Source organism: Pleurodeles waltl, chromosome 12 (genome assembly GCF_031143425.1).
Source record: "Pleurodeles waltl isolate 20211129_DDA chromosome 12, aPleWal1.hap1.20221129, whole genome shotgun sequence".
NCBI lineage: Eukaryota > Metazoa > Chordata > Amphibia > Caudata > Salamandridae > Pleurodeles > Pleurodeles waltl.
Window position 1 is genome coordinate 685,844,032 of NC_090451.1, and position 24,562 is coordinate 685,868,593.

The following is a 24,562-nucleotide window of genomic DNA, read 5'->3' on the forward strand; positions in this document are numbered from 1 at the left end:
GCTAAGGCAGTGATTGATACAAATACTTTTTGCCACTGTTATATTAAAGCAGATTAGAGGGTGTTAATGTGTGACAAGGATATCTGTGCATGTTTGTAGGGTTGCATGTTCTGTGATGGGAATGCTTTGTGTGTTGTGTTTTGTATTGCATTATTGCACTGTTGTGTTGTAATGCGGGTGTATTACATTCTGTTTTGACTGTTGTGCCCCTGTTTTTGCTGAGTCGCTGTGCTGGTACGTTGTTTACTTTAGCCATGTTAACAATTTCGCGACATATCCAGTTAAAAACAACACATTTCTTTAAAGTTCCAGTGACAAGTAACGATTTACCATTGTCTAAGGTGGTAAAATACCTCCGCTCGACCTTTTAACCTTTTAAGTCACCAGTCTGTCAAAACTTGGGCAGAGATCGTAGTTAAATTCGCACTTCCAGTGCTCACTTTATTTCCGAAGTTTGTGTGAATCATCGCTGAAGAGTAAATGGAAAGGGAATTGGAGCGATTGAAAGCCAGGCTGCATCTAAGAGCATTTCTGATTATTTTTTTCTCTCTCCATTTTCATGCTATATATCTGCACAGCCATTGCCTTGTAAGGCTTACCGTAACATGGGCAGCTAATAAAAAAGATCTATTTTCCTTTTTATTACCATTTTTGCGAATACATACTGACATGAAAGCTGGCAGTTTTATGTCAGGATTTACATGAACACTTTAGTAACAATGAAAAACGTGTTTTCATTCATTTGTCTTTGAGCTTTCACGATCAAACCACCTGTGGTTATTGAGTTTGAGCCGTCATTAATTAATCACCACTACTGGCGAATATTTTTTGTCCTATATACCACTCTGGAGTGACCCAAGTCATATGCAAATCAGTCTTGTCCTGCTCCAATAGGAACAGTCCAGCCCAAACTGCCAGGCCAGGCCAGGCCAGGTCCGCCTACAGGACAAAACACAGGCAACCCCAGACAGGTTTCAGCCTCTAAAGGCATCTTCTGTGAGGTAAACTGCAAGTTTTTTGGACCAACAAGTACAGGATCCACGTCTGGCACTTAAGGAGCCTCCTGCAAGAAACATCAAAGTAATGGAAAGAATGCTCAAATGAATGTTATCCATTGGCAACCACTCGAGGCTGCATTCCAGTCCACTATTTTCCACCTCTTTTGTTCCTCAGTGCAACTTGTGTGGCAAGGTGTAGATCCTGTCACATTTATCATAGCAATCAAGCCGTACCTCACTAATTTGGCATAAATAGGCCAAACCCTGTATGAGGTTGCTTGTTTTCCTATTTGGAAGAGAACTGACCTGGTAGTTTGGGCTGGACTGTTCCCACTGAGGCAGAAGCAACCCTTGCAGCCATCCCCAAGATCCGGAAAAGTAAAGCAGGAGGAAGATCCTTCTCCTACGTAGCAGCCTGGACATGGAATGCAATTCCTTTCAAACTCAGGCAAACCTCATCACTGAAGCAGTTCAGGAAGCACCTCAAGACCTAGCTCTTCTACTGAGTAGCACGCCCACATTCAGCGCCTTGAGACCATATGGGTGATTAACCGCGCTCTACAAATCCATGACTGATTGATTTCCATATGGTAGGTATGCATCTAGAGAAACATAGTGGGCAAGAAAAACCATGGACTGGGATGCAGCTCTGAGTAATTACTAGTGTCTGAGATTAATTCAGGCAATCCACCCATCACCTTTTTGTTTCCTCAATAGCACATCCTGTGGCTTCGTTTAATCTTTGCTTCTTTTTAAGTTTTGTTTGTGGTTGTAAGCTTGGAGGCTTTTTTTTTTTTTTTTTTTTTTTCCGACTTTGATAGACCACATATGACACTTTTTTTTGGATATGGCTCAGGATATCTGGTTCTGTTTGTAAGTGACAAACCAGTGGGTTACTTGTGTTGCAAAGAACAAACAAAGTGATTTAGTTTCATACAATGCTATATTATCATTGCTGGGGCGTATATAGCACACATCTGCAACAGCATGGACATGTCGTCCTACAGGATGCCTTCAAGTTGAGTTTCTGCATAGATGTGGGACTTCCTGCAGGCCAGTCTGTTTACAGCCAGGATGTTTCTTATTCCTAGTGTCTGTGTCTCCCCATCCCCGTATCTATCTGCCCCCATTTCTGTGTTGCCTTGTTTCCATGCACAAATAACGAGTTGGAGTATTCTTGGGCATGAAAAACCCCCATATGAAATTGTTGAATGTTTTCTCTGCCTTTATTTGGGTCATCACTGTCTTAGCTTTTGTCTCACGACATTCTTCTTTTCAGAAATAGCAGCTCCTTTTACTTTGTGAAGACTTATGTGGCCTAATCTACTTCTTATGGGCATTTATTACACCTTGGTATCTCACAAATGGGGTCATATTTCCCATCTGGCATCAGTTTAACCTTGGTTCAAAACTAATTTGAGATGACACAGGAGGGGAGAGAGGTTCGGCCACAAAAAGGAAAGGCAAACCAGTTCACATGCCTATAAAACATATAAGTAGTAAATGTGAACAAAACAGTCAAGTGCTAAATGTGTCAAAAAAAGCTGTCCACATTTGTGAAAATTAAACTACACACAGGAAGGTATATTTGACATGGTCTGGTATTAATATAGGTAAAGAAACAGGCCTTTTATGATGCAAAAAGTAGTAGGAAGGTATTTTCAGGGCTTAAGAAACACACTAAGGCCCTGATTATCTGTCAGGCAGAAGAGAATTACGCCGCCTGATCAAGACTGGCCCAGTGTTGTGTGGGAAAGCTGGATCGAATTTACTGGGCAGTAAATTCAGAGCAATAAAATAGTGTAAGGCTTTGCCTGCAGCAGCAGCCAAGCCTCATTCCCCAAGTACCTAACCTAACCCTAGCATTCAGGGCTCCCCCCAACAACACTATTCATCTCTCTCCCTTCTCCACCCCCCCCCATCTACTTCTGCACCTCATGATAGCCACTGCTTCTATTTACCACCTGCTCAGAACAAGGGTAAATGAGAGCACCCTTGGAATAGGAGAATTCTGCAAGGTAATTCTGTGTTTCCTTTCTTATTCAGGAAATGAGTCTAGCTTGTGGTAAGTGGAATTCAGTGTGGAGATACTGGTTGGTAAAGGTAATTCTGACTACTGGAAATTGCCATCTAACTTACAATTAGGGCTTAAATGCTTTACAAACAAGAAGTGAAGATTGCATGTTTTTTGGTGGGTGACCGAGGCCTATAAAATTGATTTCCTATGTTAATTCCCATAGGAAACTTTGCTCTACAGTACAGAAAAAACTGTTGAACAGAATTAGAAAATTTGGCAGAAAGTCAGAGCTTTATGCAGAAATTGTACTTTAATTGGTATTGGTCTATATGCACTCAGCTGTTTTCAGTGATGTCATCATTGATGCCATTTAACATGTCATGAGTGTTGTAATATGTGAGACCATAAGCAATGCATGGTGGGGCACAAGTTATAGTTTGCTCAGTAAACTCTAACTGGTGAAATTCAGTTGTGCGTGTGTATATTTTATAAATACACACACACAATTATGTATGACATGCTATACGTTATAAGGCTATGATAAGTCACCAAGGAGTTCCGTGACTACACAGAGGAATAAAGCTGAAGGCTAAGTTCCTTCTTATGGTTATGGAGCTCCAAGAAGCTATAGCTAAGAATGAGTAGTAAAATGCAAAGACTGCCTTCTTACCTGTAATAAACAGTGTGCAAAAACTAACCACATGTTGCGATAAACTTCTCCTTTCTGCTTATTACTGTTAATTGTACAAAAAAGATCATAAGAATGAAACGCAACTTCTCGTTTTGTTTGTTTACACTATAGCTGTAATGATGATCTGTCATGTTCCTTTCAACTTGGCTGCTGGCTCTAGCTCAGATAACGTGAAATCACAGCTCAACAGTAGTGACTTATTGCAGTTGAGTAGCTATGTCATTTGATTATTACAGGCAACTAGGAGGTCACAAATTGACTGTAAAAGAAATTACTGACAGCTTTTATATAGAAATCAAAGCATCCTAAGTATTTTATTGATATAATGCAATTATACCGTAAGAACAAAGAACTCAAGGAGTCAAGAAAAGAGTGTAGATAAATCGGAGGCTAGTGTGGTCTTATCTGTCTTGAGTATCTACTTAGCCATTCAAACTAGTGACAATGTTTAAGTATGATCTGAGGAAACGTTTCCATGTGCCTCGATTATTATAGTTAACAAACAGTAGGATTCTCAAATAAGAACACTGCCTGTGAAACCTTGACAGTAACACTTGAACACAGACAAGGGTTACAGACTGACACAGACTGGGCCTGGGAAATATGCACACACAAGCATACTGTGTCAAGCACGTGTGGGAACCTGGAAATGAACACATGGATAACAGGTTGGGAAGCCGACGCGTGATCGTAAGGACAGTGACACTGCTGTAATGAAAGAAACTGAGACGATCCATGTATGTTCAGCACAAGGAACTCACAATATCACAAGTCCTGCCGATTAATTGCCTTATATACACTTATTTCACACAGTTGGTCATCCACCTTGCTTTGCTAGCTAAGGGGCCGCAAGAAGCTGTGCTTGCTTGAGAAGACGGACGGTATCCTACCCGCCTTTCTTGGCCCTGCGTGAGGCCAAAGAATTATAGCACTCAAAGAGCCTTGCACATTCAGAACTACTGTAACACAGTTTACGTCGCGAGTGCTCTCAGGCATGCACCGCTAGACTTCTGGTTCTATCCTTCCATGATAAAATGGGTGAAATGTTGGCCCTGCCCAAGTGAGCTTGCTGTTGGTTTCACGCTGAGGCCTCTTCTTTAATTTTCCAAAGTGTGGACCTAAAAACGACCTCTCCCATGATGAGTTAAGCAGTGAACTCATGATATCAGCTCTGATCAACAGCATCAACTCCATGGGCTAAAACATAAATTCTGACCGCAGCTTCAGAACCCACAATCCAAACACAACAGCAAGGTTCTGGTTTTAGCCCCCCACCCTACTCTGCACAATGAAGCTCTTGCTCTCAGTAGTGGACTTTAGAACTACATTACAAGTTCTGATCCTGTCCTATCATAATGGAGGGAATACTTTACTGTCCCCGGTTGCCTGCCAGGTTATCAAACACAGAAATAGCATTTCATTGGATGTAGATTTAATTAACACCAATAAGGAGTTTTTTTTGTATATGATATTTATGCCACACAATATTCTGGTACCCCTCTGGCCAAATGTACTTCACCTCCATGTTGCATACCTCTGTGTGCTAAATTATGACTTGTCACATGTAGGCCCTATGTCCGCTTGTTTTTTTCTGTCCCTGGGGTTGCACAATGTCTCATCCTTGTGTGGATGCTCCTATCAAATTAATGTAAAGGAGACCCAATTCACGGGTAAGGGAAAATCCTGGACTCAAATAATCAGCCCAGACCATTAAGAAAAGGTGTGCACAACTATGCTTCTTTCAGTTCTCAGCTTGTAAATGTACTCAAATGTCATGTGAATTATTGATAAAAGTAAAAAGTTAGAATTAGAAGCCAGAGCAATAATAAATGAAATAATACAATGTGCCTTTAAGAAATAAAGTAGGCACAACAAATATGGCAATAGTTAAATTAATAACATGCCCTTATAAAAAAAAGAACTGTGTATGAGCAAAAGAGAAAATAAGCAAAATTTCTAATGCCAAAACTGAATCAAAATGAACAATGCCTCTCTAAATTAACAACGAGTGCTTTTGAATGAGGAATGCTGCTATACAAAAATATCTGAAGCAAAAATGTCTAGCTTCTAGCTCTTTCTAAATCACTGTTTTCTCTAAATTTTAAAGACATAATGTTCGAGGACCCTTTATAATGTTTTAGGGAACTATAGCACACCATTTCATTTTATGACATTAGTTAACAATCATTGGCAAAGCCAAAAGGTCTTGCCCAGGGGTGAGATACTGGCTTTGCCAATAAGATATGGGTAGGGGGAGGGAGAATGGGAGGGGACAACCACGAGTTGGGTTGGGTTGAACGGGAGGGCGGGTGTTAGTCAACAGGGTAGGTAAAGAGGATGAGAGAAGGGGAAAGTGAATTGGTCAATGGACAAATTAATCTTATTGAGCTCACAGATGAACCTTAGAATTGCTTGCAATCATTCATAGAGGTTCCAGTGCGATGGCTGGGAGCAATGCAACTTCTCACGTCCCTCTGAAACTTATGGCTGCATTAGGGAAAACGCTGCCATAAGAAGCAGAAACAAATGGAAAGCTTGCGACCATGGCACACACAGACAGGAGCAGCATGTGTCACACCCACTGGTCTGAGGTAGCAATAGTAACAGAAGCTCGCTTCAAGCGAAAAATAAATAACCAAACTTTGCCGCTCCCAACCAAGCACAGTGAAAGAGTATTCGAGATAACATCTATGCCTAGCAATGTCTGGATAGAAGATGAGCCGTAACATCCAGAGCTGCCCACTTTGGAACTGGGTTTGAGTCTCTGCATCGGCTTTTCCCATGCCGATCAAAAAAACCAATGCAGATACATCCTGATTGTAAACAAAATAATGGAGGTAGAGAGGATGTGGCATAACATGCAGAACTGCCTGCTTTAGATCTGGGGAACCGGGCTCAAACCTTGGTGTCACCTCTCTCCGTCCCAACAGAAAAAACAATGCGGATACATGCTGATTATACACAAAATAAAACAATGGTGAAACCCAAAAAAGATTCAATTGGAAACAAAATATGAAACAGCAACAAAATGACAAATGCTGATACTATGTTTATTTGCACTACGCAATCGTTGCTGAACTCCAGTTGGGTGTGAACAAGTACAGGAAGAAAAGCCGACATTTGAAAACACGGGCAGAAACAAAAGAAAAAAATTGTGGGCTTAAACAAACCTACATGCACAAAAGGGCACGACTATAAGTGATAGGGCCATGCTACATGGGAGGGGTCGACATACAAAAAGGAGGGACATATAACAAACACTGACCACAGAGAAGCAAACCTTTGTTAAGGACATGCAAAGCAACAAATTAGAAGCGATGGGCGGGCTGTAGGCCCCACAGAGTACATAGAGCATGTCTTGAAGAGACAGCGCATGCGCTGCCTAGGCGAGACCTAAAAAGGCAGCCCTAAAATGTTACTTGCACAACAAACCAATCAGACAGTTAGCTTCTTATCCACCCTAACTAACACCTACTTGTACATGATTTTAATTGGCCATTAACTTGCACAATTTATTTGCACAGAGGAAGTACACAAGGAATGAACCTTAATACAACTGACTGTTTTGAACGCCAAACATACCAATGAAGATTCAGCACATAAACTTGTACATTTTTAAAACACATCCCTTCAGCTGATTAACCTGGAAAAAGCTATAACTTTACAATACAGAAGCAGCTCGGTCCTGCAGCTAAAGATCAATCATTTTCTGTAAAGAACTGAAAAACAAAGCTTGTGCGCAACAATTAAACATGTCATTTCAATAACGTGGTCTAGTGCAGCCTAATTGGTGTATCAGGTAAACCAAACCTAAGTTAATCATTATTTTTTTTTAATAAAATTAATTTTCCACGCTTGAATACATACATACCTTGTAAGATTCCAGGTTAAGGCAACTGAAACAATGTTGCATATATTGGGGCAAAGGTGTACTTACTAGAAAGTGGCACAGGCCTTAGAAAAAGGCCACAGATACTAAGGCAAGGACACTAACAGAATGACATGGGGACACACACAATGAAAGGACACACAATACAGACACTGACCCTACGGCTTGAACCCTGGGAAACAGAAACCTGTAATGTAAGTATCTACTGTGACATCCACCAGTGCACAGCTACTGGGACAAGGCCACAGAGAATCAAAACTAGGCAGGACATTAATAGTGGGAAATCATCTCTGTGTTCAAGGACATTATAACTTAGGCACGGACAAGCGAACATGGACATAAACACCAGGACAAGGATATTTGGAAACAGACACGAACATTGGGAAGCTAACTCTGGGAAGCAAACACAGATACGGATACCGGACAATGATATGGCCCTAGGTGAATTATTTGGGAATAAGACACTGACTGAAACTGGACATGGACTATAATAAACTGAATATGACTCTGAGACAGGGACATGGAGCATGATTTAGATATTGGCGGACAGGGTACTCCGTTACAACGGTGGCAGATATCCCGTCTGCCAAAGTCTAAATTCTATTATGTCCTCCGGGATTTAAATATCGTCAGACAGGATATCCATCACCTTTGTGATGGAGTAACCTGTCCGTCGATATATAAATCAGGCTCATAGTCACTTATAGTAAGACAGGGGAGGGAAAGCTGCAAGGGGCAACAGGCACTGACACTGGCGGAAGCAATGGGGAGCGTGGACTGTAATGTGGTTGCAATTGGCATGCTATTGTGACTTTCTAATTACTTTTCCTAACTACATCTTAGGGTTCAAACTATTGGGGATTAATGAAAAAAATGTGGTTGTGTGCATATTGCTATATGATATGTTGCTTTTATATAGGGACCTGTTGTAGAAATGTGCATTCTGCTTATAAATACATGAGCTATTCACAAATGGCCACTACCTGGGGCTTCCATTCGAACTCTCTCAGCGTTTATGGTTGACATGCAATCCTAGCCAGTCATGGGTTACTAAGTGACCAACTCAGCTACAGGTTTCTAGGTGCTGTAACCCAGCAATGAGGTACCAAGCACCCTCTCCGTACAACAGATGGCAAAGCACCTTCATATAGCAACAGGTTGCCATACCATCCTTATAAGGCAACCTCTGTAACTACACACAAAACAATGAACCTCACCTTTCTTATTGGAAAGGTGGAAGGACTTCCTACATTCTACGGCAGTAACCCTATTCAAGGACATTTCTCCCAATAAGCTATAGGTCCAGTGACGTAGGCCAGAAAATAGTATGCAGGCAGCACTGCATATCTCAGTAGATCAGAGACAGAAAAAAATCGGATTTTTACTTATGGTATATGTTTGGTGTTTTCATTCTTTTCATCCTCATGGTATTTGGTAGTGTTTGTTTTATTATCATGGTTATTCTAATTCATGTTTGCTGTGGGCTATTAAATGGTAAATGCCCATTATCGTAGCTTTCTAATATGTGTGTACATATGGAAAATCAGAAAAATTCTCTGGCAGGGCTGCTATTCTTCAAACTCTTGTGTTTTTTCCACCGTGTAAAGTCGTAATGGAGGGTGTGAGATACCAGCCTATTTTCTTTTTGTCTGTAAAGTCAGAGCTATACCTAAGTCTCGGTCGGCTAGGGAAATATAAATGGGTGTACTCCGACAAAAAGAGGAAGTATGCAACAAGAAAATGTGGTGGCACAGACTGAAGAACATGGACACTGTGGCTCTAAAGAATCCAGGATGCAGGCCTTTAGAAATAAGCCCTACCAGTGGCAAAAAAAACCACTGGAAATGGCTCAAGTAAACAAAGGAATAATTACTGTAGGACAAGGACCATGAAACACGAAAAGTGGAAAACTGACAAAGACACGAACCCTGGGTACCAGTTACTGAGCATGGGAGACTAACACTGAACAATAATAGTGTACCTGGACATGGACCCAGGGCCCCAGCAAATGACTAACCTAGGCATTTGAAAACGAATAAATACCAAGACGTGGCCACTAGAACATGTGCATTGAAACAGTGATACCAGGACATGGGCCCTAGCTAATTGACACAAATACTAAGCTAAGATAAAGCCACATAAAGTCTGAGAAGCAGACACAAGCTCACATACATGGACACAGTAGCACAAACATAGTCACACAAAAACTGAGACACAGTCAGCGGTACTCAGCACTTGGGGGCATATTACACCAAGTGTTCTAATGGTGCAAACACACACAGACACTATGCTGGTATATTTATATCAAAGCACAGACAAATGATATTGAACACTAGCATAAACAGCAGCCCCTTGTACTAAAAGGCTATAGAAATTAGGAGGTTGTCCTTTACAAATACCACTTACACGTGTCCCAGTCTTTTCAGCTTTACATATGAATATAGAATTTCTCCTCTCGCTAACCTGCCCCACTATTTTTACCAATGCTTTTTGGTCTGGTTATGATCCTTCATTCTATTGACTTAGCTACTGCCTAGTAAATTTATAACTAACCCAGCCACTGTGACTCTGCTCGCTTAACTAGAAACCACCCGTAGTACAGCTTTGCAAAGTTGATTTCAAAAGGAAGGTGGAGAACATGTGCATGGCACACTCCTCTCCAGCCTCCAGTAATCTCTAACACCGCACATAATTTATGTGTGAGGAAGTATGGATGTATAAGAAAACTGTGATTTAGTGGTTTATCAAGATAGCCAGGAGCCCTGAGGCAACAAAGATAAGAAGCAAACCCCTAATTGGGGAGCAGTGAGCAACTCACACCCATAGCCTTTAGTGCTTCTGCTGGAATAATCATAGCAATGCCCCTGTACTGATAAATGCGCTGAAGCCATAAGATCCATGTGTAAAGATTGCTTCCACACTCATTTACTCTGATCTTCTTAAATATACTAAAGTAGATGCTATCCGACACACTTGAGAGAGGATTACAAGGAGCTTCGTCACAGCGCTTCTGCTCATTACAGTTCCCCATAGGATCTGCCATTAACTCACCTTCCCAACATTCCAGAATGCCCAGTGAACACATCCTAATACAGAGGTGGCAGACAACAGTGCGGTGTTATATAAGAGAGAGCCCCACATTACACAGTGGCTAAATACCTAAGAGAATATGTATGAGTAGGAATAAATATACTGCTGGTACTTATAAAAGGTTAAAACTAAATACCTAAATAAATAATTACTGTAGCTGTAAACTATAATATCACTGTGCACTATAAATACCTATGAAAACACTCTAAAAAGTCAATTAATTAAATTTTGTACATCTGGAATTATTCACATAAATAATCCTTAAACCTCCTAGGTGTAATCACAGCACAACCAGTCTACCTATGTTATTGCTAGCTATAGTACCCCTGTTAAAGAATGCCATCATTCCCTCCAGAGAGTTTTCTATTACTTCTTGCTGTTCCAGATTCCCACTGATTTGGATACCCGATTGATCATCATCACCTGGTGCCTCCTCCCCCTATAAGGAATTGTGTCTTGTTTTCTCCAATGAACTTCCCATATTTTATTCCTCGTACAACCATTCAAACCGTTGGTTTGTAACACCTGCTTTTCCCTGAGAACTGTCTTCATTATTTTGTGTTCTCTGGTTATCCCTTTCAAATTCTACACCACTTCTGGAAATGACGCCCCCCTCTCTTACACAAAGAAATGTAGGACAAATACTAACCCTACCATTTTCACCCTTCACCCATAAATTGTCTTCAATGCTTCAGTTGGCAACTCACATTACTACTTGGTCCCTAACTATTTTTTTATGTAGAATTAAAAAACAATGTGTTTAAAGCAATTTTTTTTTAAAGCAGAAACTTAATCCTTCATTGATTCTTCTTTACCTTGTTTCCTGTGAAAGAGTTGATAAGTATCCACTGCAACACATATAGTAGGTTTATAGTTGTATACTCCAATGCGTTGGAAGATTTAGACATCCCCTTGACTTTCAGGTGTAATGTTTTTGTTTGTATGATTGTATACTTTTAGACCACCAGCGCCCAAACAATATAATAACATTTTCTTTTTCTTTTCAGCTGTTAATTCTTCATCTTCACTATCAAACGTTGAAATATAAGTTGTGAAATACTCTCGCCAATCTTCCCATTTTAACATTGGTTCACCAGATGGTAGAAAGCTTGTGGTGGAGAAAGATTTTATACATTTCCAGATGCCAATATGTTATAGCCAGTGGAAGATGTAGTGGTAAGTTTTTTTTTTTTTTTTTTTTTTTTTTTTTGGTATGTATAACAGTACAGTTACCTTATCATAAGCACCAGTAGCATCGGAAAAACAAATCTAATATGAATAAATTAATGAGTGCCAAAACCCGCAAAGGGAAATTATTTAAAGAAGTTCAGAACATTACCCCAGTGTCAAGAACATAGCACTGTTACTATCTCCTATAATCTCTCTCAATATGAGCCACTAACTGAAATCAGAACTCACCTCTATTTAGGAGTCTTGAGATGATAGATAATCTGAAACTAGCAATAATGTAGATAACGAACCCTAGTGAAGTTCATTTCAATATCACCTAATGCAGGTAGAAGTGGAATGTGAGGAGCATGTAAATAATGGATCCTGACTTCGATAAGGCGGCACCTTCCTTTCAACTGCACTCAATACTACGCATGGAGTGCTTGTAAGATGATTTCCGATTTAAAATGGTGGCATGGATGTGTACAGGCACAGCATAAACTGTAAAAATGAAACCCTGCTACATTGCATACGCTTGGTTCTCTCAAGATGGCAGCATCCACGTTTGGAGAGCACGCATGTGCATTCTCAATTGCTTTCCAGTGACATCAGGCAAGTTGTGAAGAACAGCTGCGATGGTTTAAGCACTCCTAGGTATGTGGTTTCTTAACTAATATATGTTGTGCTGGCATTGAGTGAACACTCGCTAGGCACAATATTGAGTTTAATGGCAATCCTGGTTAATAATTAAAAAGTACTTGCTAGAACAGAATGTAGTGATATGAATTCCAATGCCGATCACCCATTCAAGATTTTACCCCAAAAGGGTTCGAGTGTGTTGGACCTTGTTGCCATTTTTGTAAAGATTGCTTCTACACTCATTTACTGTGATCTTCTTGAATTTATTAAAGTAGATTTTACCCGACATACTCAAGAGAGGATAAGAAGGCACGCTCCATCATAGTGTGTCTGCTTATTACAGTTCCCCTCAGCATCTACTGTTAACTTACCTTTCCAACATACCAGAATGCCCATTAAATACATCATTATAGAGGTGACAAACAATAATATGGTGTTCTGCAAGAGACATAGTCCTACAGGTACACCTGAACACCTACTATCACAACACCATGCTATTTACCATGCATGTCCACTCCTCTGTCCCTACATCCATACATCATGATCATCTTCCAATCTACAATGTGTACTGGGTGTGATGGCACCAGCCCCAAGTAAAGTCATTCTAAATCCTTTCTTCCATCACCCTTATAGCTACTGCTATTGCATTCAGCTTTTCTCCTGTGGGAAATTAAATCAGCTTTCACTATTGCCTTGTATAGAGAGAGGGTTTTAACTTACATATGCCATGTATTACCGTCTGGAATTACCCTTAATGAAGATAATGATATAAATACTCTCAGGCACTCAGACCATTGTGTCCAACAGAAAAACTCACATTTTTGGGCTGGCTTGACAATGCAGCTGTCTGCACAGCCAGTTTTTGCTAATTATTTAACATATACATAGAATGGGCTTTGGGTCCACCCCACGCCTCATGCTAGTAGCTGGTTGGTATATCATTCCACCACCTTCATCTTTCTAATGAATGGTTCACTATTTTACGTCTGCAATGTACACTGAATAATCACACATTAAATTCTTAATCTCATAGTTTTATTGACATTATAAAAGGAAATCAATCCTTTTCTGGCTTGTGGCCTCACTACAGCCAGTATTGTGTGTATACACAATATGCCACAGAGCCAATCTTTGCTCAGACTGGATGGCTGTTGTGTCAATTACAGTTGTCTTAGTCTTATTTGTTGCCTTTCTCCTTTTTTTTATTTAACCCTCCCACAGGAACATTTTGGTTTCACGTCTGTAGAGTTGTCATTCGTCCTCTTCCAGCCCGCACTGCATCAAAGAAAACAGATCTACATTTAAACAACAGCTGTTTGCTGAAGATCCCTGCCACCTGCTAGTCACTAGAAAAAATCCAGCAGAAATGTGGAAGGTAGGACATTTATCTTAGCAGGTACTGATGAATACTATCAACAAGCATTGGCAATGCTAGCTAGTCTTTCCTGTATGTAAAGGTAAGGGAGATCGATTGGCATTGCCAATGGTTGCCTTTTTCACGGATGTAGGCTTTTTTAAATATTTTTGTCGGGACTCAAAATGCAAGCTAGATCTATTGTCTTTGCCAGAGTTTGTTACTAATGATACTTTAACTAGACTGTAACCTACATCTATTGATGTTTGAGACGAAAATGTTTTCCCTATTCCATCCACCACGAGCTGCTCATCAAATCCATGTTTACGAAGCATCCTGAAACTCTTGAGTGTAAGTTTGTCCCACTATAAATGTAAGACTACAAATTCCACAGTTCAAAACAAAAAACTGAACTGGATGACCTACTGAAACTCTGAAAGGGTAACTTGAGAATTCTGATCTCGTATTTCAAAGACATTTTAGGTCAATTTCCTCTTAAGTAGGTCTCCTTTGTGATCTGTAAAATGGCTCATTGTTAATAACCAATTGCATTGTATATGTTTACTCTATGGCACTCATTATGAGTTAACTGTTTGCACAGGGATACGAATTAGGAGTTGTGTGATAATTATCACACCCTCGCAGTTTTCCCCTGATAACTTTCAGCAGTGGAAAAAGGCAAAGAAAAAAAGGCGAAACAAGAGGAGTTTGTTAAATCATTAATCCAGATTATGCCTCATTTTCCTATGTATAATGCGGATCATCACCCTGGGGAAATGGCATTTACCATGTTTGTTGAATACCCCACTCTTCTCCAACAAACTTGTAACGAGGAACTAAATATTTTAACTATACATGAGTAAAGAATGCTGATGCTTTTGGGAACCAGAGTCAAGCTTGATAAAACTGAATAAAAAATAAACAATGGGGGTGATTTTTACTTCTCGGAAGAATATAATATATCAACCCTTAGGTAGAATAAAAGGCTGGATGAGCCTTTATCGGGATTAGAACTGGGCCTGTGCAGTACAACAGGTGCATTCAGACACTTGAGCCACCTTGACAGCTAGGGTTTGCAAATCATGAGTGCTAAATAATCAAAGTATAACATGTGAGGAGTGTTCTTTGGATGCATAGATGTTGCATTATGCGGACTGCACAGGGCCCTCGCTCCACATGCAACAAGTTATAGGTGACGAAAGAAGTAGCATGAGCACTCCCTTAACAAGGTGTCAGCTCTTCTGATTTTACAAGGCACTTCTGTACCAGACTGAAGTGTATTAATCTTCTAGAAAGCCACAGCCAGAAAGCAGATTAACCACAACTAACAAGCCTGCTCCTGCAATGCAGTTTGGCCGTTCCATTGCATAGTTCTGACACAGCCCTCCAATGCTCTACTGCCTTGTTTTCTCTCCAGAATTTGCCTTGTTTGATGTGTCAGCTTAGGTTTTGAGTGGTATTGTGACACCAACAGGTGGAACCTTTGATTTAATCAAACAAAATTCCCACTGCTCCTGGTCTGGAAGTATAACCGCCGTCATTGGGGTGCAGTGACCCCCATGCACATTCCATGACCTTGGTGCTACTGATTGCTACCTCCATATAATGAAGTCCGGAAAAAAAATAACACTGCTATTGCTTACATAATACCAGACACACAATACTCCCAGAGAGCATTCCGGGGCTAGTTTTACAAACGTAATCAGCGATCCAGTATTATCAAAAGGGTCAGAGGCCAAATGTATAAAGCTATTTTTCTGTCGCAAATGCTAGGATTTGGAGTAGGAGACTGCAAAAATGATTTTTCTAATGTACCAATCCCATTTTAGGAGCCAATATACTTTTACTACCTCTTAAAATCGAAATGTGACCTCATACCAATTCACTATTTGGAAGGGGCTTGTTGAGGACGCCCATTCTAAATACCGAATCGGTATGCGATTCATCAATATTTTGGACTGTAATCTTGTCACAAAACATTGAATTGAGTTGAGTTGATGTGGTAACCCCATTTGCAAAATTTAAGAAGTCGTCTTCCCCATTCTGAATGTAAAATAAGCTTGTTGTCAGGGACCACTGCTAAATCTCAAACAATCAAAGTTTACTTTCTTTTTAGTCTAAACACAACACTATGTCCTTTAAGGAAAACAGACATTATAAAACAAGTTTCCTTTATTTAAAGGCTATCGCAGTCATGGTGGTCTGCTGAGCCTCATAGGCCACCACTACTGTGATGGCTTCCAATCGGAGTGAATTGCAATGTGCAGCATACCTCAAAAATGTTCAGAAGGTAGTCTGGATTACAACCCACCCGGAACATAACTTTTTTTTAACCAACCGGTTACCACATAGGTTGGTTTGTAAAAATGATATACTGGTCGCAAAGTTTTTTGTGACCAGTATTTACTACACCTGGCTCATAGTTCTCAAATTGGAGAAATTGATGAGCCCTTCTCTGCCATGGCCTTTAGCATGCACATTAACCTAATTTGATAACACTTAGGCCTGTGATCTGAAAAGTTAGGTCACCATGAGGCTGCCCTTGTCTTTTGTATACACCTCATCGCAATAGGAACCTTGAGTGTAACTGAAAGAATCAGAGACTGTGGCTCCCAGAATGCTTTCGGTTATTAAATGAAGGTGCAGGACAAGTACTGCAGGGTCTCCTCGTCACCCTTAGTTTACCAGTTACCCCTCAGTCGCTGCAATGCTAGTTTTCTTTTCCTCCTGATGCACGTTACTGAGATGCAAACAGGCAGGGTGGACACATTTTGATAAGCTAAACGCTGGGATGTACGGCAAGACATAAAAGTAAGGCTACACATTTGCAGCGTGCCAACAAAGAAAACTAACAAAACGTGCAAAAAGAAATGCATATTTGGCAGTGTTATTTTTGTCACTCATCTTGCTCCATTGTGAATTTTACTGGCTAACCCCATGAACGTCAATTCACCAAAATGCCAGGGATAGCGAAGGTGACATTACACGTCATTTAACCTTTACTTTAACTCACAAGCATGCTTACACATACACAAGCATTTACAAATACACACGCTTGCTCTCACATAAACACTATGTCACCTGCACGCACGCACACAACAAACATTTTAAATCATTTTTACTTGTCTCAGATGCCAGGGAGGGTCATATTCCAGAAAACTGTAACTCATTTTTTATTACACTAATTGCAAATAATAGATTATTCGTGATTAGTGTAACAAAGGATTGACAAAAAAACAAGGAAATGGAGCTGCCCTTCTGTGCTTGACGCTCATCTTGCAACCTCTGAGGCCGGGGGTCGCAAAGGCAGTGCCAGAGGTTCAGCTGCGACCCCTAAATGACGTCCATTGCTACCCCTGCAGAGGTACACATGAAAATCCGTCTTTCTCCATGGTTTTCGGGGCGTCTATTACTCCAAAACAGGGGACAGATATTTCTGCAGCAGGTGCACTAGCCAACCGAACTCTCAACCAGCCTGGGTCCATATGACAAGCAGTGCACGTGGGCCTGTGCCAGCATTGCGCGTGCAGACCCACTACCTGGTGAGCCCCGGGTTCCGCGCTGTTACCATGGGCGACGCGTGGTTACCTGTGACCGTACTACACGCCCACAAGCTTGGTTAGTCTTCGTTGCCTTGGGAACACTTGTTGTACCTGTGACAACTTTACTCTAGCTAGGCTTCGCTAGGCCCCGATGCCATGGCAACCGCGCCATTACCTGCGGCTGCGTCCCTCCAACGTAGGCACGCAAGATCCCGTTGACATGGCAACCCCTCCAGTACCTGTAACTGAGGAACGGGCGTCGGAGGGGCCCTCGTGCCTACCTGCGACAACGCCGCCGCGTGAGCGTCAGCACGCATGACCCCGTTGCCATAGGTGACGGCGCACTTACCTGAGGCTGCGGCCTGGCTAGGCCTTCCTCCAAGGCTCGGGACAGGCACAGGTTGCGCCCCCAGGTTGAGGCGGCCAGCAGCAGGCTGAGCGAGGCGAGGAAGAGCGCGGCCCCCGATACCACCATTAGCGCGACCGGCTGCAGGCCGGCCCGCGACGACGACGCCGGCCTCCTTCCCGGCAGCTGCAGCGGCATGGCTCCCCTGCACGTCCTAAGCCATAGCAAGCTTTCCGCTCCGGGCTGCACGCAACTTCGTCGAAAGAAGCCCGCCCGGCGAACTCCTGGTGCCTGGGCGACCGTTCCAGCTAGTCCTCCGGGCGTCCCCCGACCGCGGCTTACGCGCCGGCGGACCCCCGGAGCCGAGGAACGCACGCAGGGCCCGGGGGGCGCGCCGGCCAGCCCCCTGTGATCGAAGTACGTACGCTGGCCTCCCAGAGCAAGCCGCGGGCTACACGAGCAGGAAGGAAGACTGCAAAAGCACAAGACAACACAACTCTCCAACAATAGCCTTTAAATCTGATTTTTTTTCTGGGGCCTGTGCCAAAAAGTAAGAGAGAAATGAAAAACATAATGACAGGAAACAGGCAGTGTGAGAGCAGAGAGAGAGAGAGGGAAGAAAAGCCAAATGTTTGGAACCTAATGCTTGTATCAGATAACTGAAATCACGTTTCTGCTGTCTCATTAAAAAGCGGGCGGGGAAAGTGTTTATTTTGTTTTCTTTCTACACGCAGAGAAACATCTGTTGGCTTGCCACAGAATATCGGGAAATATTTGTTCCGTCGCCGAGAAGACTTATAATGTTTGTGACTCGTAGTGTTCTATATATTATTTACAATGATAATACCATTTCTGCTGACACGCTGTAAAAGTACAGCATCCAAAGTTATTTTTAGTGACGGTCTGGAAAGAGGGAAAAAAAAAAAAGAACCGGCTTGCGGTGGTTCAGCTATTCTAACCCTGGAGTGTAGCTCTGTGAGAGATATCTCAGCATGTTTTTTACTAGTCTGCTCCTCAGAGCTCAATGTGAAGTGCGAGCATGGGCGTAGGAAGTGTGGGGGACGCGGGGGATGTATCCCCCCCAGATTTTGGAGGGTGGGGGACACGGGGGACGAAGGTGGGGGGGACAAGGGGGACACAATAATTTCCCCTCTCACATCTATTATTCAGAGGGCCATTAGCGCACAAAAGCGCTAATTATAACAGCTCTGTACTGACCATCCTCCAATCTGATGGTAACAGAATGAAGGTGAGTCAGGAGGCCCCCTGCTCTTTTGTTTGTCCTGTTCACACCTGTGGGCATTAAGGGTGCTCATAAGAACAAAGGGCAGGAGGAGGAGAAAAGAGTTTGGGATGATTACTGTCTGCATCACCTGCCGCCTTGAAGAGGAGCACTGCAGGAGGCCTTCAAGAGGAGCTGCAAGACATTGAGCATGATCTAAAGATATAACAGAGTCCCACTCAGCCTGACACCTGCAGGCTAGAAAGGAGACTATGTGAAACACAATGTTTGTTTTTGCCTAAGATCACACCAGTTGGTGAAACAGTGAAGTCGAGATTGGGCCCAGATTTTACCTTTTCACACAACAATTTAGCTATTAGAAGGGTATATTTTTCTAACATTTATGTTTAATGTTTTGTTATCTGGGTAATGAAAGGCTTGATTACAGCGTGGCTAACGGGGAGAAGCCATATTTCATTTTGGGCCGTTATGCCTAGCGTTATTATTTATGTTGTTGTTATCGTTACATACTTCAGCATATTGAAGTATATTATCTTTTCTCTATCTTTTCTTCACTCTACTCTGAAACAATCTACCCTATGCCACTGCACCCTACACCACTTTTCTCCACTCTGTGCTACTCTACTCCACTGCAATCTATGCTGTGCCACTCCACTCTACACCACGCCACTGCAATCTATGCTGTACCACTTCTACTCTGCAGCACTCTACACTACGCCACTGCAATCTATGCTATTCTACTCTAACCATTGTACACTACACCCCTGCACTCTGCCAGTGCACTCTTCACCACTTTACTCAAATCCAATGCACTCCATGCCAATCTACTCTGCACCGCAGCACTCCATTCCACTGCTTTCAATGCCACTGTACTCTGCGCCACAGCACTCTAGGCGACTGCACTCTATGCTACTCTACAATACACCACTGTACTCTGCGACCCTCTAATCTGCAACATTGCACTCTGCCACTGAACTCCACGCCACTCTGCTCTGCACCACTGCATTCAATGCCACTGTACTCTGTCCCACTGCACTCTTTTCTGCACCACAGCACTCTAATCTACTCTACACCACTCCACTGTAGGCACTTCACTGTACTTTGAAATCATCTCCTCTATGCAACTGCAATCTACGCAACTCCACTCTATGCTATGCCAGTCTAATCTACCTTGCACCACTCCAATGTACCCTGCGCCACTCCAATCTGCTCTGCACCGCTCTATGCTACTGCACTCTACATCACTATGCTCCACTCTGCAACAATCTACTCTTCGCCACTATACTGTACTCTGCAGCAATCTACTCTATGCCACGGCACTCTATGCAACTCTATTCTACTCTAAGCCACTGTACTCTAAGCCACTCTTCTCTACTTTGTATCACTCTACATGACTGCACTCTACACCACTGCACTCTACACCAATGCACTCTATACCACTCTACTCTACACCAATGCATTCTATGACTGTAGGAAGTTGGCTCTGTATGTGCTATTTCAAAGTAAGGAATAGCAGGCACAGAGTCCAAGGGTTCCCCTTAGAGGTAAAATAGTGGTAAAAATAGATAATACTAATGCTCTATTTTGTGGTAGTGTGGTCGAGCAGTAGGCTTATCCAAGGAGTAGTGTTAAGCATTTGTTGTACATACACACAGACAATAAATGAGGTACACACACTCAGAGACAAATCCAGCCAATAGGTTTTTATATAGAAAAATATCTTTTCTTAGTTTATTTTAAGAACCACAGGTTCAAATTCTACATGTAATATCTCATTCGAAAGGTATTGCAGGTAAGTACTTTAGGAACTTCAAATCATCAAAATTGCATGTATACTTTTCAAGTTATTCACAAATAGCTGTTTTAAAAGTGGACACTTAGTGCAATTTTCACAGTCCCTAGGGGAGGTAAGTATTTGTTAGATTAACCAGGTAAGTAAGACACTTACAGGGCTTAGTTCTTGGTCCAAGGTAGCCCACCGTTGGGGGTTCAGAGCAACCCCAAAGTCCCCACACCAGCAGCTCAGGGCCGGTCAGGTGCAGAGTTCAAAGTGGTGCCCAAAACACATAGGCTAGAATGGAGAGAAGGGGGTGCCCCGGTTCCGGTCTGCTTGCAGGTAAGTACCCGCGTCTTCGGAGGGCAGACCAGGGGGGTTTTGTAGGGCACCGGGGGGGACACAAGCCCACACAGAAATTTCACCTTCAGCAGCGCGGGGGCGGCCGGGTGCAGTGTAGAAACCAGCGTCGGGTTTGTAATGGAAGTGAATGAGAGATCGAGGGATCTCTTCAGCGCTGCAGGCAGGCAAGGGGGGGGTTCCTCGGGGAAACCTCCACTTGGTCAAGGGAGAGGGACTCCTGGGGGTCACTCCTCCAGTGAAAGTCCGGTCCTTCAGGTCCTGGGGGCTGCGGGTGCAGGGTCTCTCCCAGGTGTCGGGACTTAGGATTCAAAGAGTCGCGGTCAGGGGAAGCCTCGGGATTCCCTCTGCAGGCGGCGCTGTGGGGGCTCAGGGGGGACAGGTTTTTGTACTCACAGTCTTAGAGTAGTCCTGGGGTCCCTCCTGAGGTGTTGGATCGCCACCAGCCGAGTCGGGGTCGCCGGGTGCAGTGTTGCAAGTCTCACGCTTCTTGCGGGGAGCTTGCAGGGTTCTTTAAAGCTGCTGGAAACAAAGTTGCAGCTTTTCTTGGAGCAGGTCCGCTGTCCTCGGGAGTTTCTTGTCTTTTCGAAGCAGGGGCAGTCCTCAGAGGATGTCGAGGTCGCTGGTCCCTTTGGAAGGCGTCGCTGGAGCAGGATCTTTGGAAGGCAGGAGACAGGCCGGTGAGTTTCTGGAGCCAAGGCAGTTGTCGTCTTCTGGTCTTCCGCTGCAGGGGTTTTCAGCTGGGCAGTCCTTCTTCTTGTAGTTGCAGGAATCTAATTTTCTAGGGTTCAGGGTAGCCCTTAAATACTAAATTTAAGGGCGTGTTTAGGTCTGGGGGGTTAGTAGCCAATGGCTACTAGCCCTGAGGGTGGGTACACCCTCTTTGTGCCTCCTCCCAAGGGGAGGGGGTCACAATCCTAACCCTATTGGGGGAATCCTCCATCTGCAAGATGGAGGATTTCTAAAAGTCAGAGTCACCTCAGCTCAGGACACCTTAGGGGCTGTCCTGACTGGCCAGTGACTCCTCCTTGTTTTTCTCATTATTTTCTCCGGCCTTGCCGCCAAAAGTGGGGCCTGGCCGGAGGGGGCGGGCAACTCCACTAGCTGGAGTGTCCTGCTGGGTTGGCACAAAGGAGGTGAGCCTTTGAGGCTCACCGCCAGGTGTGACAATTCCTGCCTGGGGGAGGTGTTAGCATCTCCACCCAGTGCAGGCTTTGTTACTGGCCTCAGAGTGACAAAGGCACTCTCCCCATGGGGCCAGCAACATGTCTCGGTTTGTGGCAGGCTGCTAAAACTAGTCAGCCTACACAGATAGTCGGTTAAGTTTCAGGGGGCACCTCTAAGGTGCCCTCTGGGGTGTATTTTACAATAAAATGTACACTGGCATCAGTGTGCATTTATTGTGCTGAGAAGTTTGATACCAAACTTCCCAGTTTTCAGTGTAGCCATTATGGTGCTGTGGAGTTCGTGTTTGACAGACTCCCAGACCATATACTCTTATGGCTACCCTGCACTTACAATGTCTAAGGTTTTGTTTAGACACTGTAGGGGTACCATGCTCATGCACTGGTACCCTCACCTATGGTATAGTGCACCCTGCCTTAGGGCTGTAAGGCCTGCTAGAGGGGTGTCTTACCTATACTGCATAGGCAGTGAGAGGCTGGCATGGCACCCTGAGGGGAGTGCCATGTCGACTTACTCGTTTTGTCCTCACTAGCACACACAAGCTGGCAAGCAGTGTGTCTGTGCTGAGTGAGAGGTCTCCAGGGTGGCATAAGACATGCTGCAGCCCTTAGAGACCTTCCTTGGCATCAGGGCCCTTGGTACTAGAAGTACCAGTTACAAGGGACTTATCTGGATGCCAGGGTCTGCCAATTGTGGATACAAAAGTACAGGTTAGGGAAAGAACACTGGTGCTGGGGCCTGGTTAGCAGGCCTCAGCACACTTTCAATTGTAAACATAGCATCAGCAAAGGCAAAAAGTCAGGGGGCAACCATGCCAAGGAGGCATTTCCTTACAATGACACTCTACTCTACACCACTGCCCTTTCTGACACTCTACTCTGCAACACTGCACTCTGCCACTGAACTATACTCCACTCTACTCTGCACCACTGCACTCTACTCTGCACCACTCAACTATATGCCACTCTACTGCACTCTACACAAATGTACTATATGCCACTACACTATGCCACTCTACTATGCCACTCTACTCTGCATCACTGCACCCCACCATTACACTCTACACCAGTCTACTCTACCATGCACCACTCCACTCTACCATGCACCGCATCACTCTATGACACAGCACTCTGAACAAGTGCAATCTATGCAGTGCCACTCCACTCTGCTCCCCTCTACTCTTCACCGCTCTACGCTACTGCACTGTACGCTAAACCAGTGCTGTCTTCGTCAATGCACGCTACACCCCTTTACTCAAAACCAACGCACTCTATACCACCACACTCTACGCCAATCTACTTTGCACCACTGTACTCTATGCCATTTCAGTCTAGACCACCCAACTCCACTCTGACACTTCACTCTGACATTACACTCCATCATACTAGACTCTGACACTCTATTCCATTAAACTCTAACACTTTCTCCACTCTGTAACTCCCTACACAACACCCTGTACGCCACTCCATTCCACTTTACTCCACTCTATGCCACTTCAATCTACGATACTCTACTCAACGGCACTGCACAGCCCTCTATGCCACTCCACTATTCAACAATGTACTATGCTCAACAACACTCTACCCAACTTTCTCTATGCTAGTTCATGTTACTTTACTTCACTCTACTCCAGTTCACTCTTATTTATGCCTTTCCACTCTACGACACTCTGCCACTCCACTCTATTACACTGTGACACTACTCCACTCTACTACTACTTTATGGCATTGGCGCTTGATTAGAGATTCAGATCTCCGTTGATTGCCTTGTCACTCATATGAGACGTGAGTCAGATTTATCTTCGCCGTTTTGGTTACAAGCACTCTGTAACCCTTTTAACTCAAGCTTAACGAAGGCTTAGGATGATCCTGATACTTGTCTAGGGGATCGAAATATTGTCGGCCAAAGTACCTTGACTTTAATTTGTGATATTGTACATAAGTTGGCATAAGCATAGGTACTATGAGCTAATGACTTCTAGATTCCCTATTTGAGTCATTCATGTAAAAGTCGGTGTAGGAAAGTAGCCTCTTTCTAGCTTGGTTACCCCCACATTTGGCCTGTTTGCCAGTTTGTTTGAGTGTGTCTACTGGGATCTTGCTAATCAGGACCCCAGTAGCTATGCTCTCTCCCTTAAATTATGGTTGTTGCATACTGGTAACCCAGTATTTCACCCAAGATTGGCATACTGGTGCCCCCTTATAAGTCCCTAGTATATGGTACTTAGGTACCCAGGGCATTGGGGTTCCAGGAGATCCCTAGGG

The 24,562-nt window shown here is 43.3% G+C and overlaps 1 protein-coding gene across 1 annotated transcript in view; it reads right to left on the reverse strand.

Annotated features, from left to right (window-relative positions):
* TNFSF12 (TNF superfamily member 12) overlaps positions 1-18,317 on the reverse strand; it is a 129,422-nt gene extending 111,105 nt beyond the window's left edge. Inside the window, exon 1 of the mRNA XM_069218707.1 lies at positions 17,740-18,317. Coding sequence (XP_069074808.1) covers positions 17,740-17,934 — 195 coding nt within the window. The 5' untranslated portion in view covers positions 17,935-18,317. The remainder of the gene's footprint in view (positions 1-17,739) is intronic.
* Between the last annotated feature and the right edge of the window lie 6,245 nt (positions 18,318-24,562).